General features: G+C 52.1%; 8 protein-coding genes across 8 annotated transcripts; 4 read left to right on the top strand and 4 right to left on the bottom strand.

Annotated features, from left to right (window-relative positions):
- Window positions 1-914: 914 nt before the first annotated feature.
- On the top strand, window positions 915-1650 carry J4E86_005311 (uncharacterized protein; the record flags this gene model as incomplete). Its single annotated transcript, XM_051445846.1, has 3 exons — window positions 915-1209; window positions 1274-1355; window positions 1470-1650. The coding sequence occupies 3 exons, from the start codon at window positions 915-917 to the stop codon at window positions 1648-1650; spliced, it is 558 nt and encodes a 185-aa protein (XP_051302613.1).
- Window positions 1651-1907: 257 nt separating this feature from the next.
- On the bottom strand, window positions 1908-2459 carry J4E86_005310 (uncharacterized protein; the record flags this gene model as incomplete). Its single annotated transcript, XM_051445845.1, has 1 exon — window positions 1908-2459. One exon carries the CDS (start codon window positions 2457-2459, stop codon window positions 1908-1910), a length of 552 nt encoding a protein of 183 aa, XP_051302612.1.
- A 975-nt stretch (window positions 2460-3434) lies between these two features.
- Window positions 3435-3905, bottom strand: J4E86_005309 (uncharacterized protein; the record flags this gene model as incomplete). Its single annotated transcript, XM_051445844.1, has 2 exons — window positions 3435-3833; window positions 3897-3905. The coding sequence occupies 2 exons, from the start codon at window positions 3903-3905 to the stop codon at window positions 3435-3437; spliced, it is 408 nt and encodes a 135-aa protein (XP_051302611.1).
- Window positions 3906-4159: 254 nt separating this feature from the next.
- On the bottom strand, window positions 4160-5303 carry J4E86_005308 (uncharacterized protein; the record flags this gene model as incomplete). Its single annotated transcript, XM_051445843.1, has 2 exons — window positions 4160-5176; window positions 5229-5303. 2 exons carry the CDS (start codon window positions 5301-5303, stop codon window positions 4160-4162), a joined length of 1092 nt encoding a protein of 363 aa, XP_051302610.1.
- A 1211-nt stretch (window positions 5304-6514) lies between these two features.
- On the top strand, window positions 6515-7705 carry J4E86_005307 (uncharacterized protein; the record flags this gene model as incomplete). The annotated part of the gene is made up of 3 exons (XM_051445842.1): window positions 6515-6640; window positions 6694-6727; window positions 6774-7705. The coding sequence occupies 3 exons, from the start codon at window positions 6515-6517 to the stop codon at window positions 7703-7705; spliced, it is 1092 nt and encodes a 363-aa protein (XP_051302609.1).
- Window positions 7706-8160: 455 nt separating this feature from the next.
- On the bottom strand, window positions 8161-8540 carry J4E86_005306 (uncharacterized protein; the record flags this gene model as incomplete). The annotated part of the gene is made up of 2 exons (XM_051445841.1): window positions 8161-8270; window positions 8318-8540. 2 exons carry the CDS (start codon window positions 8538-8540, stop codon window positions 8161-8163), a joined length of 333 nt encoding a protein of 110 aa, XP_051302608.1.
- Window positions 8541-12771: 4231 nt separating this feature from the next.
- On the top strand, window positions 12772-13868 carry J4E86_005305 (uncharacterized protein; the record flags this gene model as incomplete). Its single annotated transcript, XM_051445840.1, has 2 exons — window positions 12772-12944; window positions 13004-13868. The coding sequence occupies 2 exons, from the start codon at window positions 12772-12774 to the stop codon at window positions 13866-13868; spliced, it is 1038 nt and encodes a 345-aa protein (XP_051302607.1).
- A 496-nt stretch (window positions 13869-14364) lies between these two features.
- J4E86_005304 (uncharacterized protein) lies at window positions 14365-16122 on the top strand (the record flags this gene model as incomplete). Its single annotated transcript, XM_051445839.1, has 4 exons — window positions 14365-14552; window positions 14615-14852; window positions 14929-15606; window positions 15880-16122. 4 exons carry the CDS (start codon window positions 14365-14367, stop codon window positions 16120-16122), a joined length of 1347 nt encoding a protein of 448 aa, XP_051302606.1.
- Between the last annotated feature and the right edge of the window lie 509 nt (window positions 16123-16631).

Here is a 16631-nt window from a genome sequence, read left to right as displayed (position 1 = left end):
ATATGTTGCGAGACACTTCGATGTCCATGTGATAATATTCAATGACCTATCACCATGCGTATCCTCTTTTCCCGGCATTCACGGTGATCACTGAATCTGTTGCTACACTTTTCGTGGTAGAGAAGCTTGTCACGTATGGGCTGTACCAAGCACATGAAGTTCGCGTTAAAGAGAGAAACACCTCACGCATGACCTGCCCCATCACCGAAGTGACTTGAGAACGACAAAGGTACATGGTCCTTTAATTGCTCGACCCACTGAATAGTACTCCCCATCGGATCTCGTGGGACGGCAGTCGTATATGCTCATCTTGCTCGGCTCTAACGAAAACAACACATAGATTATGCGTCTCACTCTACACTTCCTCCGCCATGAGTTAGGAATGCCTCATCGATGCCAGCGTGTTGGCACCGCTTAGAATAATCGAGATGAGTTCCTTGGCTAACAGTTTGACCGCCGATATATCTCGACCGCCCATGGAACACTGCATGTCCTGGTTCAACTTCAAACACTCGATCGCTCACCTTCTTTGGTTCTGAGCTTGGCATCATCTCCGCATCTCAACCGGTGCTGCTCAAAATGCGCGGCTAAGGAAGGAGATAAAGAGATAACATAAGGCACACAAAAAGCTCTTCCTACTACTCGGAATGATAAGAGTGCGCCTTTGACTCAGACTGCGATCTGGTCCTGACTAGGTCACCCACCTTCCTCACCTTCACCTCTCAAAACTTGGACTTTATCTTTCAGGCAGCACCGCCCCTCCGCTCCTTCCTCACCTTCACCTCTCACTTCGAAGCAATCTTGCGAGTAAAACCGCCCCTCCACCCAAAACAATCTTTCTCTCTCCAACCCCTTCCAGCGTCAAGCAAAACAAACTCATACAGCTTCTCGTCAACCCCCAAAAGCTCACCATCATGTACATCCTCACCGTTCTTTTCCTGACCCTCGTCTCGGTTCTTTCCCTCACCAACGCGACCGTCATCCCCAACTTCCCCGACAGCGCTCCTTCCATCCACCTGGTCCTCAACAACAACTGCGGCTTCGATGTCTGGGTCCGCCAAGGTGTCGCCGCAGAACCCGGAGCGCGCATGGGCAAAGGCGAGAACTGCGGTCCGATGAGCGGCAAGGACACAGAGGAAGTCAAGGTCAGCGCGGGCCAGAAGTTCATCACGCCTGTGCCTATTCTTGAGGATAGCTGTGGACACTCTGGTAAGTGAAAATTGCGGAGGTGAGGGACATCTCGATGAGGAGTATTGCTGATTTTTGGGAACAGTCAAGGTCGCTCGCAAGCCAGCCGATTGGCAGACGGTCTATCAGTACCAGGTGACATGGGCTAAGGAGAATCACAAGATCTGGTAAGTTGGCTTTTATGTTCTCTTCCTCTCATCAAGATCTGTCTTTCCCACATCTTTACTACCTCTTTATACCGACCTCAAGCATTCCTAAATTCTATGCTAACACCTCTGCAGGTACCAACTTTCTTGCATGAACGGAAACCCTTTCACCGACGTCGTCCGCCAAATCGGTGGTCCCTACGACTCCACCTGCCCGCTCTTCCGCTGCGAGGCTGGTAACAATGGTAGCCAGTGCGATTACCCCCTCATGGCCAACTGTGCTACCGTCGGCGATGTAGTTGGCTACCTCTGCTAGGTTGTGCAGATGACAGGGAAGACCTGAGGAAGAGAAGGCTTCGGCGGAGAACAAAAGCACTGCATTGGAATTTATAGGTACGAGACATCGTGAAGATGGTACTGAATGGGATATGGAGATTCGACTGAGTTAGCCATGAGCTCTTAGGAGCCCTGGTCTTCTTGTCGCGATCGGTAGTTTACTGAACTCAATTGATCTATCTCGCCCCCAACTCTTCTCTGCTCTGCTGTCCAAGTCTTTTCAACCACATTCATGCCCTAGTTGTTCGCCGTCTTATCGTTATAATAATGCACAGTCTGATCCGCGCATCCACTCGGTGTCTGATACAAGTAATTCCCCAAATTGATATACAACTTCTGCCCCGTGCACACATACCACGCACTCTTATTCGGCCGATTGACGCCCGCAACACTCCACTGAAGATCATCTCCGCCCCACGCAAACGTACCGTACGTATTCTTGCTCTCCGAGAAGCTGACAGCGAGCGACATTCCGTTGATCGAGCGCTCCTCGGATACTACAGCGTAAAGAAGCTTGACAGGCTCGCCGGGCGCGGAGACAAATTGAACTAGCTGGCCGCTGACAACCTGGAACTGGCCTGCTGTCGTGTAATCGCCGAGGAGGGCGGGGCCGGTGGAGTAGAGGGGGTTCGTTTGGAAGTATTTGTGGAAGTTGGGGGCTGCGACTCCGCGGATCCAGTAGTAGCCGCTTTGGAGTGTCTTGCCTGGGCCGGTGCCTGCGGGGGTGCTGGTGGTGGTTGGTGCACTTGGCGAGACTGTTGTAGATGTTGGTACTGGCATAGTGGACATGGTGGAGGGCCCAGGCGTAGACGTGGGCGCAGGTGCGGGTGCCGCGCCGGGCTGGCATTGAAAGTAGTAGTCACTGGAAGGTTAGCATTGGTGCACGAGATGATGCGATTCAGTCCCTTACTTGATCTTGACGCAGCCAGCACTTGAGCTGCATGTTGTCTCTCCAGACCAGTTCGTACCACCACCTTGTCTTCAATCAGCAAATGTACCCTGACTAGTTTGTGGTGAGCATACATTGCTGCCAATCTCCTACAGCTGCATGAGTAGTGCTAGCTAGCAGGGCTAGCAGAGTCGTGATCGAGCAACGCATGATGAGGCAAGGTACAGCGACTACGTCAAGTGGATAGCTAACTGTTTGTCTTCTCGAGGATAGACCATTTTGATGTACAACCCTGCTACCATATATCTTCCATCTTCATTCCAGAACGCTACCACATGATGCCAGATATAGTGCTCGTGCTGGATATGATTCGGACCGTGGTCGCCGCGTAAAGTGGTTAAAGTACCCTAGGGCGACAAGCGAGCACCAGAACCCGGGGCAAGGCTGAACTGCAATATGCTTGTGCGACGCCAAATTGCTTAATCAATATACTGGTGTCCAAGTGGCTAACACCCGATCCTTGTGACTGCAGCCGATGCAGGGATTATTGACCGAGCCTGTAAATCCGGGTACAGCTCATATCGCGTACAACGAAGGCTTGCTCGGAGGTCCTTCTCGAAGTCTGAACAGTCGGTCTGGTTGCCCTACTAAACATCTAGGCGCGAAGTGTGGCAGTATGATATCCCATTGTTTCGCGACAGTGCGACACGGGCACTCCATCCGGTCACCGGCTCGCGCGTAGGATGTGAGGCTCGTCGCGTGTGCGTAGGCTTGCTCTTGTTCGTTGCGCGATCGCTCGAAGGCTATGCGTGTACCACGAGTGGCCATCCCGGCGTTCAGACCTGGACGAAAGCATCTGCATCATCTTCCTCTCCTCAATCCACCTCAGCGATTCCACTAATAGGCTCCGGGCGCGCCGAAAACACAATCTTGTACTTCACCACCTCCACAATCTCCAGCTCCTCATCCCTCGCACCATCTTCGTCCCCAAGACCACTCATCTCCACATCCTCCACATCCGTCTTTTCCCTCTTGCGCATGACACCAAGCGGTTTGGGCAGCTTCTTGCACTCGCCCGTCATGCGCTGGCCCTTGCCGACGTACATGTAGACGCGCTTCATCCATTTCGTGTCGCTCGGGTCGTTGATGGCGGGATTGTAGTGTGGGAAGACGAGTTTGCCGACTTGTGTGGAGGCCACGGAGGCTGCAGGCGGGGGGAAGTGGATTGTGCCCTGGATTTCGATGAGGGCCAGGCCCGAGGGCGTGTGGAGGAGCTGCGGAAGGGGGTTCTCGGCGCGAGAGGATGTTGCGGAGGAGCAAGGGAGATGGATCGGTACCGACGGCATCGCGGAGAGTTGATCGGGGCTTAGGTGGGAATTGAAGGAGCACCGTGGAGTAGGTGGGGGTTGTGTATTTGTGGTGTTGGGGCAGGATAATCCCCGCCGGCGAAAACTACGCGACGCGCTGAGATCTGGTGGGGCGAGCGCGCGCGATGGGCAGGAATGACGACACCAAGTGCGCAATAGTTTCGTCAAAATTCATCATTATTCATAGATATCTATTATGTACTAGAAGGCAACCACACTGCTCTTGCAGCCATCTAAGCCCTCTTGCCGAAGACCTTGTCGAAGCCAGTAAGGGTGAGCCTGTACTTGACGTTGTCGTTCTTGTACACGCGCTCGACTGCCTCCTTGATGCCCTCTTCGCTGAGCTGGATCTCCTGTACCCAACTCTTGATGTTCTGCTTGGATGCAAGCTGGAACATCTCCTCCATCTCGGGCCTGTTTCCGATGTGGGACGCGCCCATGTAGCAGCCGTTGGGTGCGAAGATCTGGGCGGGCATGGCAGGGAGCGGGTTGTCAGGGAAGCCGACCATGTGGAAGGTACCGTTGACCTTGAGGATGGAGAAGTATTCGGAGAGATCGAACTTGTCAGTAGCATCAGCGGTATTGATGACGAAGTCGAACTGGAACTTCCATGGCTCAGCCCAGCCCTTGTCCTTGGTGACGATGAAGTCCTTAGCACCCATCTTCATCGCGTCCTCCTTCTTGTTGGGAGAGTGCGAGATGACGTAGGTGTCGGCGCCCATGGCTACGGACCAAAGGACACCGAAGTGACCAAGTCCTCCAAGTCCGATGATACCGACCTTCTTGCCGGGGCCAGCTCCTAACCTCTTCAAGGGCGAGTATGTGGTGAGACCAGCGCACAGCATGGGCGCTGCGAGGGCAGTGTCGAGGTTGTCTGGGATCTTGAAGACAAAGTACTCGTGGCCACGGATATGGCTGGAGTATCCACCCTGTGCGACGGTGCCGTCGTTGTGCTTAGCACCGTATGTGTCGACTTGGTTTGGGCAGTAGTTCTCCTGGTCGTTCTTGCATTGGTCGCAAGTAAGGTCGGCGCCAATCTGAGCACCAATACCGGCGCGGTCTCCGACCTTAACTCTGGTGACCTTGTCGCCGACCTTGACGACCTTGCCGATAACCTCGTGTCCTACGCAGAGGGGTAGAGGGAGTTCCTCGCCCCATCCTCCAGTGATGGTGTGGACATCTGAAGCGCAGACACCGCAAGCGTCAATGGCAATGTCGACGTCGTACTCCTCAAACTTCTTGAGGGGAAGCTAGGAAAATGTCAGTACAGCTATCAATTGGAAGATTGGCTTATTGACTAACCTCCTGGCGCTTGAATGTGCTCCAGTTCTTGATGTCGGTCACCGCGAAGGCGTCGGTGGTCTCTGGGTAGGGCATGGTTGCGTTTGGGTTTGAATTGGAGTATGGGAAATGTTGTTGGGGAGGTGAGAGAGATGGTGGAGGGGCAGGTGTTGAGGGGCATGCACACGTATTTCAAGCATCGGTCAATCCCCCGCCAGCTGTTAGAGTCGGCCCATGGCGTTTCGTCCAGTGAGGTCATAACAGTGGACGAGAACGAGAGGGTACCCGCCGTTGAGGCTCCTGCAGCTCCCTGATTGGGTAGGCCTACAGCCACGAGCGCGTTGTCGCTATGGCGCGCATTGTACCTTTTTCTTGACCGTCACTGACGCGTCAATGATCGCGACTTTAACCGTCACATCGGAGTTCTGCCAACGGTTTCGAGGGCTAGATCGCAAACCATGCCATGTCGCGCTGGCTAATCCACACTATACGCGTCTGGTCGTTCCGACCGTACCGAGTTACAGTGGATTTCGTCAATGCGCTTGTATAGCTCCTGTCATCTTCGTTGTCCAGATATTGTGTTGTAAGAATGTCGCATTCGAGCGCCGGCGAATTCAGCGAAGGCGATGACAGATTTTCCGAGCTCGATCCAAACGGGGAAAGTACGACGACGTAGCTGTTCCGAGTGCCGAGCGTCATGCTTTAGTTGCCGACGTCATAACCCGGGCCTCGCACTTCATCTCTCATCGGTAGGTCATCGGTAGGTGTAACCAGAGTTTGTTTTTCTGTTGCCTTTCCGTGCAGCGTCGACCAATGAATGCGCATGCAGTAGAATATGCTGAGAATCCAGGATTGTGTACGCGGGTGCACCAAGCTAGTCCTCAGTGGCACGCGGCTCTTATACTGCTACAATGGCATGCGCATGAGCCGAGCTGATATGGATGAGCTCGTCCAGAACTTGGTTCCTCCAGTGCAAATCGGTTCGCGTTGTCAAGCTTCCGGCCATTTGCCATGCCACCTGGTACCCCGCATCGTGAATGCGGGGTGATGAACCGGAGGCTTACCCTTTTAGGCATTCCGTGATCTTGGGCAGCAGGTGCACACATGCGCTTGCCAGTAGGAACAGACCGAAGCCAACGGACTGACCGAGTCCGGGGAAACGAGCGCGACGTGTGTCTGTCGGCCATGGAAGGAGCCAAACCACCTGCGCCACCTTGACCAAGTACTTCTGTCCTTCTCTTATCCTCTGCCATCTTTCAAGTCACTCTCAAATACGCTTGTAATAGTGTAAACCCAATTCAATCATAATGGCCGCCGCGGCAGATGACAACTCGATGAACGCGCTGCGATTCCATGGGCAACATGACCTGCGATACGAGAGGATTCCGATACCCCAAGTCAAAGCAGGGCAAGTCAAAGTGAAACCGGCATGGGTGGGAATTTGCGGATCAGGTATGAACCCAATTGCAGAAAGTGAGACAGCGAGACTGACGTTGCTTTATACCTCCACGAATATCTGGGTATGTACTTGAATGACGAACACGCGGTCCATAGCTGAGCACCTAGGTGGCGCGAATCTCTGCCCTACCACGCCCCACCCAATCACCGGCGAAACGGTTCCACTAACCTTCGGCCATGAATTCAGTGGCACAGTAGAGGAAGTTGGCGAGGGTGTTACTGACTACAAAGCCGGCGACAGAGTCGTCATTCAGCCCATCATCTACGATGATACCTGCGGCGCCTGCGAGGAAGGTCTGCAAAATTGCTGCTGGTCCAACGGCTTCATCGGCCTGTCTGGTTGGGGCGGTGGTCTTGCGGATCACATCGTCGTCCCAACCTCTACCCTATATCATCTCCCTGACAATGTTCCACTCGAGATTGGTGCGCTCGTCGAGCCCCTCGCTGTCGGTTGGCATGCGGTCAAGATCAGTCCTTTCAAGAAAGACAACGTCGCATTGGTTTTGGGAGGTGGGCCCATCGGTATATCAACAATCCTAGCCCTGAAGGCGAAAGGCTGCGATCGCATCATCGTCTCAGAAGTGAGCAGAAAGAGACAGGAGTTTGCGAGAAAGTTCGGAGCGCACTACATCATCGATCCCACCAAGGAAGACCTTGCCAAGCGCTGTCGCGAACTCACCGGAGGCAAGGGTGTACATGTAGTCTACGACTGTGCCGGCGTCCAGGCTGCCCTCAACCAGGCCGTACATGCCACCCGCGCTCGAGGCTGCATCGTCAACATTGCCATTTGGGAAAAACCTTGCACCATTTTCACCAACGACTTCAACTTCAAGGAGAGGACGTACATGGGCATTGCGACTTATGAGATTGGCGACTTCCAGGAAGTGATTGATGCACTGAGCAGGGGAGACATGGACCCGAAAGAGATGATCACCCAGAGAATTGCTCTTACCGAAGTTGAAGAGAAGGGCTTCAAGAGTCTCATCAACGACAAGGACAACCAGGTCAAGATTCTGGTAGAGGTTGGCGGAGGCGTATAGATGAATGGCTTGGAAGCTGGCAGGTAACTTCCTGAGCGACCAAAATCCCATGAGGAGACATCTGCCGTCTCTTATTGAGATACAGAACCTTTGATCATTTCATAGGGACTTATCACTGCTTGTTCTTTTACTGTTTGATAGTCACCTCGCCGGTGAGCGGGTGGTGGGCCTTATATGCCCGAGGTAGCATTATAATCATATTCCTCAACTCTTCATCGTCACTGGGGATTCGAACAAGGCCGGAACAGTGTGTATAGTATAGTTTGAATGAGTTCGGCTCACTCTTGTTATGTGTTGAACTAACAAGGAGCAGCGTCATTCCATCTAAGAAGCGAAGGTTCTAGCGGTAAAGAATGTGACCCATTATCCATCATTGTCGTTGCCGGCCACCATCTACCACTGCCATCTTCTACTGCCATCCACCATTTTCAACCTTGTCGGCTTCTCATGATTGTCTAGCAGGTGATCTTGTACGAGTTTTTCGGACCATAGGCCTCGCAAACACCAACTTCGCTGAACACCTCTGGGACTTCATCGGTGCAGTCGAAAGAAGTGTGCAGATTGACTGTCGGCAAAGATTAGCAAGTTCGGATGTTTAGTATGGGAACTTACTCTTGCAGTTAGGGTTCGCAGCTTCGGTGATGATGAGGCTCTTATTGCCGTCGTAGATGCTGATGCACCTGTCAGCGGGGAGGTTGGTAGAGCCCTCAATCAGACATCCGGATGCGGTGCTGCACGCGGCGCACGTCGAGATCGTGAACGAGAGGGTACCCTGTGCGGCGCTGGATGCGACGAAGGCGGACACGAGGGCAACGAAGGTTGTGGAGAACTGCATGTTGAAGGAAGTGGGAAGTGTTGGCGTCGAGGAGGGAAGTGATATGTGGTGTTTGGGAGAAGAATTGGTGGGGAAGAAGATAATTCTCGAATTCACAGTCATGCATTCTTATACAAAGCATGAGGTTGTGGAATACGTGATCGGGTTATTTTGCCAACCGATAACATCTTACTGATATTATTGCCCTGTGAGAATGCTGATGCTCGCCATGGACCCGTCTCATGACTGAGAACGCGTACGCAGGCACGCTCTGGTAGGCCATGTTGTGGCGGTGTTAGCATGAAGAGAGACTTTGTTGGGTTTTCGTACAACTGAGGACAGGCCACAAGGTACACACGGCTAGCTGTTGGTAAGCGGGCGTATTTACAGTAAGCATACATAAGTTTCGACTTGCCAATTCAATCTTACATCTTTATCTTTTAGCAGGTGTCGGCTCGAGGCGGCTAGTCCTGCCCGTTTGTTGGTCTCACTACTCTTTTGTTAACAAGTAGAAGTCTTTTGTGCACGTGAGTTGGTCAGATCATGGCCGTCATTTCTGGCCACGATCAGAGCATCAATCTATTTACCCTCGTGGCAGCCACCCATGATCACGTCGCAAGAGATTCTGAAGTCAGTTGCGTGAGAAACGCTCAGTCAATGTGAGTAGAGATGTTCTCGTCGAACCTCATGCGCGCAAAGAAATTGGAGACGCCCTGTATTGTAGATATGTATAAACCCCTCCTGTCATGTGTTGAACGAACAGTGAGCGGTGGTAAAAGAAGACGATACAAGGAACATTGCACGATGCTGACGAAGAAGCCTGAATTGTGGCTACCATGTACGCAACTCTATATCAGAGAAACCAGGCAGATCAACATGTGATCTTGAAGCTGTTCGATGGAATCTTGCTTTCGCAAACCCCGCCGTTGTCCTTGTGCACCTCCGGTGTTCCCCCGCAGTTGAACTCGGGGTAGAGATTGACTGCACAAAAGGTTAGCTCGAAGATGGCTGGACGAGGAAGAAAATGGCTTCAGTACCTTGGCAAGACGGGATCGTTGCGTCGTAAGTCTTGATGGTGGTGCTTCGATTCCACATGGTGATGCAAAGGTCCGGTGGAAGGTTGGATCGGGTGTTGACAGAACAGAACGTGCCCGGCACCGGGGTGCACTCAGTGCAGTTCCATGTTGTGAAGGTGACGCTGTCGTACGCGGCAGCTGTGGCAGCCAGAGCGATGCCTGAGAGAAGAGCCGAGGTGGAGAAATGCATGTTTGGAAGGAATTGAGCGAACACTTTCGTTGTCTGGGCTGGAGGGTGAAGAGTGTTGTACAAAGTGTATCTCAAGTGGACTGCAGTTCTTATAGTTCATGGTAGGACACAAGACATCCCGTCATAACTTGGCCAAGCAGCCACAAGTATGCTACAGCGGTTCGATGCCTAGAGTAATCCCGCGCTGTTCATTGCCTGGATGAGACGATAGCAACAAAGACCCTGCATGTCAAGACTGTTGATGCCAACTAATGGCTTTCCATGCCTTGAGAGGGTAGGCGGCCTCCATCTTGGCTTGGGGGCGGCGTATACGTGACTATCGTGGGAAAGACATCCATGGAACAAAGTAGTATGACTAACGATGGACATTGCTGATGCCAACTGTGACCTACATACAATTCCCTATGGCCGAAGGATGACACGGGATACCGTGGAGCGCGTTGGTGGTGTTGGTGGCAATGGCTTCTTGAGGTGAGATTTTGGTGGCTGGTCTCTGCCCATTCATATTGGATCTTATTGGCCGTCGCAAGTCTTCCCACGTTTTCCATTTGACTATAATGTCTGTCGTGCAGTATCGCTACAGACTGTAGAAGCCTGTCTGGTAGTTTAGAGTAACATGTGAACTGCAAACAGCTCTCGAGCTTACGAGAAAGCGTAGATCGGGGGCAAAACATGGCCTAGTATGCACAAGTATGCATGTATCGCCATTGAGGGCCCTGGTCGCACGCAAAGATCTGATGGTACATCTCTGCGGTAGGCTGAGTCGCGCCCTGGTGTCGAAAGAGACGGCATAGATAGATGGCCTATGATTGAGGTTATGGTTCAAATTCGACTCATCCTCTTCCCGCTCGGGCGCGACGGCGTATGTGCAGCCCCTAGAAGAAAATGTGATTGCCTGGTAGAGAGCGATTGTCCGAGACGGGAGCGTCACAAGATAGTATTGGCTGCGACAACACTAGAAGTCAGACGCCATAGCGCGAGCGCACTAGCAATCATGATGACGGTCGGGAGATGTCGACGAGACGGAGGCTGGGAGACGCGCCGACAGGGGCGCTAAGACGCTAGACTACATGCATCATCATGACCCCCACAGGCCTTCCCGAGGTCATGGCCTAGCTCAGCACTTACGAGCTTCAGACACTGTTGGATTCATGCCGACCGCCACGATATGTTGGCTGACGCTTTAATCAAGATCCTGCAATCTCTCAGAGTAAGCTTCAATAGCACATGCGTGGCAACTTCAGGTGGCCTATGCCGGGTTGGCCGTTCAAGCCGGTCATTCCGCAGTTTTTGGCCATCAGTACGTTGCAGACATTAAGAACCGAATCATTGACCCAGATTTATACATTAGCTACTCCTACCAGACTAGTCGACGGGAATATGGGACTCGGAAGGACTCTCTCAACGCGTCTGCTTGAGACCAGGGGGTAGTAGATGACTGGTGCTACTGGAAGGTTGCAAAGCAGGTGAAGTAATTCGAGGAGTCAGAACAGCCCTCAGAAGCACGTTATACCGAGACGCAGCTCCCATAGTAATGCCAACAGTGAGGGTAAAGTTAATTGAAGTGTTCGTGGAAGGTGCACGAGGGTGTGCGCTGCCGTTCCCGAAGTGGCGTAGCGCGCGAAGTTTGACGCGTCTCTTCACGACCTCAGAGCTTCAAACCTCACCGCATCCTCCTCAGTCCACCCCATAACATCGCGCATCTCTCTCCTGTCCGCGTCTCTCACCCATCAATATTGTGTGATTTCACATTATGCCTCAGCAACATCCTGAAGTTTGTCTCTATCACTATTGTCATTTCTCTGTTGTCTTGCTAATGTCTAAATGCCCGTGATAATACGCGCTGCCTCACGAAGGAAGTCACTCCGAGAGGTCTTCGCATCGACTTTCATCGTTTCTTTACATCATGCATTGCCTCATTACTTTATGTCTCTATCAAATTATTGCGCAATGAGTCGTCTGCGCTATCAATTTTTTATGAGTATTCGCACACCCATTAGCCTCGTCGTGTGCAAATTTCAGCGTCCAACTCCTTTCCGTTGACCTCATCTGACCCATACATGGCACTTATCGCCTACGGTGTCCGCTCGGCTGTCACTGAGCCAATCTTCATTTGACGAGGTCTGAGGAGAGCCCCACGACTGTTTTGAAGAGCACGGGAGCGACGCCTTGGTCGCGCGCCACATGGCGACGAACGATAGAGAACCATCGCATACCTGGCAGGACAGAGTTGTTCAAGCCAGGTCGTGCGCCTCCCGCTTCACACCAGGCAGCCGCGCTGATACCGCTATTGCGGGGGCGTTTGCAGTGAGTGAGAGCGGAGTCGCGCCCGCTTACCACGCACATTTCTCAACACAGCGATATCGAATTTGCATCTGGATATAGGAATTTGTACTTATCTTGGGTATATAATCGCTATAGTTTGAGAGTAATACAATTATTCCGTAAAGCCTGCCTCGTGTCGCAGGTTGGTACACACCATTAGTTAAGTGTCCCTCCCAAAATGAAAAACCTCGCTGACTATCCACGTTCGAGCCCAGGTCCAACCACTCAGCCCTTAGTTTGCAACACCGAGTTGCATTCTTTGGGCTGAGTGGTGACCTGGGAGCTGAAATACGTGTTTCTCTCTCAAGTCAGGACCTGGGCATTAAACCCCACCTTACCTCAATACTCTTCGGAGTTCTCAAACACAATACATACACCTCAGACATAAAGATCTGGAGGAAAAGAGCACCGGTGTATCTTCTTTTTTGCCCTTTCTTTTTGCCCAGCTAAGCGAAGTGAAGGCAGCGCAAATAGGCAGCTACCGTGTTCCTGTCACTATGTTAGCCACGCTCTCACCTGCCGACTACCCGCTCACTCACCTTCACACTATCTCTCTACCTTGGTGTTCCCGCTAGCCTGTGTCTTTTGGAGATACATATCCTCCGCTACACCTTTTCCCCCAACACACACTACTAGCTTCCTACAACATCTAGTTCTGGAGATGTCTAACCCTGCAGCTCTTGTCCGCCGCGTCGGCGAGCCTTCTGAGCACCAGCTCCTGCGTGAGGTACTTCGCCGCAAACTCATCAAGGTATCACCAGCTCTCTATCCTAATATCACGCTCGACCAAATCCTCGCTGCGAATGGCGTTAACAACATGTACCCCTACCAAGAGTAAGTACTGTCACATCCCCCAGAAGAAGGTCGTAGAGCGCGCTGACAATTCCTGCTAGTCATCCGCTCGCCATGCAAGTCAACATGGGCGCCACCCTAGCAGGCGTCCTTTTCCGTCGCGGAGAAGTGAAATACAACATCAAGAACCGGGTTCCGATGGGCCAATGGAGCTTTGAAACCGCCTTGGCCTACTTCTGCAGCAACAGTAACGACAACATTAGCTTCTCAAGCTACTTTCGACAGACCCGCGCTCGCCTTTACCTCGCCGCGTACGCCAAATACGAGAACAAGGCCACGAATGTCCAGAAGGTCTACATGCTCGCCTGCGCTGAAGAGAACGGAAACAAGCGCATCCAAGACCGCGGCTTTAAGCCCACCCATTATCGCGAGCGCTTCATTCACGAGCTGCTACAGAACCCTCAAGACTTCGATATCTGCACGCAGAACCGCAACAAGGGTATCCTGAAGGATATGCGCCAGCTAGTCGAGTCCTGGAAGCTGGTTGAGAGCAACTTCGATCCAGACAACGTCCGCCACCAGAAGCTGGCTCAGGTTGGACCGGCTCTCGTGGAGTTCTTCGAAGCTGAACACATAGTCAAGGATGACAAACCGGATAGCATTCCCGGCGTCAGCCCTACCAGTGTCATCGAGCTCGATGTTACCAAGTACCAACCCTTCACCGCCGACTATCGCATCTTGACGGGACTCTTGAAGGCTATGCAGGGTTTCCGTACCTACGAGACTGTCGACATCTTGGTTGTGGACGACATCGCTGATGGTCTTGATGGCTTGAAGGTTTCCAATGACATCGGAATGGATGTCACACCGGTTGAGGGCCCAGCGCGACCTGTCTTGCATGTCCTTACTATGCCGGAGGTCGATCTTTCCCGCTTGGGTGACGTTGTCACACTGAACTTCGATTGAGCAGCATTTTGGTTCTCTACAACCCTGTTCGGACAAGTAACAAACTATTGGAGATAAAATTGGCGTCGATACATACTCGGCGACAGTAGGTATAGATATTTAGGTTGTCGGTAGATCTTCACGGTACTGGGTGGGCAGATTTCGTCCGCTGGTTAGCTTGCTAAGAGTCAATTTCAACCGCCATGGTCACGAACGAAGCACATATGCTGAAAGAGTTGCATGTACATCATGTCTACTTCGATCATTTTCACCTTCATCTCACATTCATTCTATCGCGCTACCCATCTAATATTGAGGCTTGTTGTCGCATTTTACAACCGCGTGGCCCAGGTTCTCCGCTTTCCCGATGGACTCTGTCCAATTTTATCCCGTGACTCCGCGCAATGTTTGCTCCATCACATCATTTACCATCCTAAGGTTTTAGTCAGTCGCGCAGTGCGTTCTCCGCGTCCTCTTCACTGCGATCGACACTGTCCGTTTACACTCCGCCACCAACATGGACGACAACACCGAAGATATCGAGAAGATGTCGCAGAACTTGACACCTGAAGATGTGACGGCGCTTGAAGAGCTTCTCCGCCGCAAGACTGACAGAGTACCTAACGGCCTCCGCGCCCAGCAGACGCTACCGCTCAACGCCATTCTCTCCCCTTCCACGCAGCAACAGTACTTTCCCTATGAAGTGTAAGTCATGTTGCTTATTCCCAAGTCTAGTCAACAACTTGCTCATACTAACGACTTCATAGCGCTGATGTCGCAGAAGGTGCGACATTCGCCGGCCAGCTCAAGCACCGCGGCGCCATCGCGCGGGCGATGCAATCGTTCACCCCCATGTCGGAATGGCCAGTTCAAACCATACTCGCCTACTTCACTTCCAACGTCAATCGTCGTATGTGCTTCTCCCGCTACCTCAAGCAAACGCGTGTTCGACTATTGGTCAATCTGGTGTCACTGCTCAACAAGACTGACACACCCATGATGGCGGTATGTCTTCTCGAGACCTTAGGCTCTTCGGCTACATCGCAACCGCAGATATCAGTGCACTAATGCCGTTCTCTAGGCCTACACACTAGCCTGCATGGAATATGGCCAGCATCCCAGTCTCGGCACCCAATTCGACCCCGCAGATCCTACAAAACACCAGCTCGCCTTCGTCCACATGCTGAAAGACAACCCCGATGATTTCATTGTCCTCAGCGGCGACGCACGCAATGAATATGTACGAGCGAAGCTGACTACGTACCTCGCCGAAGCACGCAATGCATGCCCAGATTGGACCCAAGTACCTCCCCCGACACGCGCCTTGTTCGACTTCTGCTTCAAAGGCGGTCAAGATCAGATGAATCAAATGGCGCAGAAGGTGCTGACTAAGAAGAGGAAGAGGGGAAAGAAGAAGACTACGCCGTCGGTACCGCAGGGCGATGTGCCGTTTGTGTATAAGCGTGTACTGCCGCCGTTGTTCGAGTATGATGATAGTAGGATTAAGAAGGTGTGTGCCGGGAATGCGTTGCTGGAGGGGCTCATTGCGGGAATGCCTGGAGTGAGAGTATTGGGTGAGGAAGATGATACTAAGGATGGGTACAAGGAAGATATGGAGCGTGGCGAGGAGCTCAACGTCTCTGGAGTTGGAGAGCTAGGTGAGGGGTTTGAGAAGGGCTTGGATGATATGGTAAAGGATGGAGGTGGTGCTAAGGCTGTGGGAAGTGTGGACTTGACATCGTGGTATGACTGGAAAAACGTATAGAGACGAGTATGCCTGGCACTCCTCAAGGTGCTTTAGGTGCTTGGAATCAATCTTGAGTGGGGATTTTACAGTCTACACAAGTCTTCGAGCATGAGGCTTCTTCTTATCATTTCCCGTGAGTACCTCCTAGCTTCATTAAAGGGTGAATGTCGCCAAAGCACCACTTGCATGTTACCACCACAGTTGTTCTACACTTCAGAGCGGCGCATCTTTGGTTAAGAAATATCGCGCATCCGACAGCATCGGAACATGAGAATTCTACATTAGTGTTTATTCGCCGACATAATTGGTGTCCGCGATTTGGGTTCGCAGGTTGAGATCATCAACAATGGCGATTTGAGCGCCTTCAATGTCTTGGGCTTGGACGAGCCTGACAAGTTGTACAAGGACGACATCGAGGAATTGTACGCGGATGACAGTGAAGATGAGATGGACACTGATGAAGGCTTCTGCATTCTTGGTAGCGCTGATCTGGACTTGTGGGTGAAGAGGGCTGAGTCTGGTATATAGATATCCGGGTATGCGTTGCTCCCTTCAGCGTACTTTGAGTGCTTCGGTGGCTCATTATGAGGGTGTTTGCCGCCTACATAGGTTCGCGAGGACGTGTATCTTGCTCTGTACATTTGGTGGATAGCTCCCGGGTTGACATACAGTAGACGAAATGACTCAGTACACAAGTAAGCCTGGCATCCTTCAAAACACTATCCTCTTCCAACATCGCTCTTCATCACACCTCTTGCAGTCTACATACGTCTCCGACAACTGCACGCAACCTTCGTATCCTTTGCGAATACCTCCTAGGTCAACTCAACACTTCACTACGCACTTGCCAGCACGATCGTAGTCCTCAACCCACTGCGTGAAAAACCATCATATTCCACATATCCATCCCCCACACGATCATCCGGCCTGATACACAGGGTTCTCGGTCTTGTAATACACCGTCTTGACTGGCTGCTGTTGAGACGCATACCTTCCTTTGGCCCTTGCGCTCTCCTCTCTGCTCTTCATTCTCCTAT

The sequence above is a fragment of the Alternaria arbusti genome, assembly GCF_024043155.1.
Source record: "Alternaria arbusti strain BMP 1465 chromosome Unknown scaffold_6, whole genome shotgun sequence".
NCBI classification, from domain to species: Eukaryota; Fungi; Ascomycota; class Dothideomycetes; order Pleosporales; family Pleosporaceae; genus Alternaria; species Alternaria arbusti.
The sequence above is the reverse complement of the archived record's forward strand: the minus strand, read 5'-3'. Positions and strand labels throughout refer to the sequence as shown.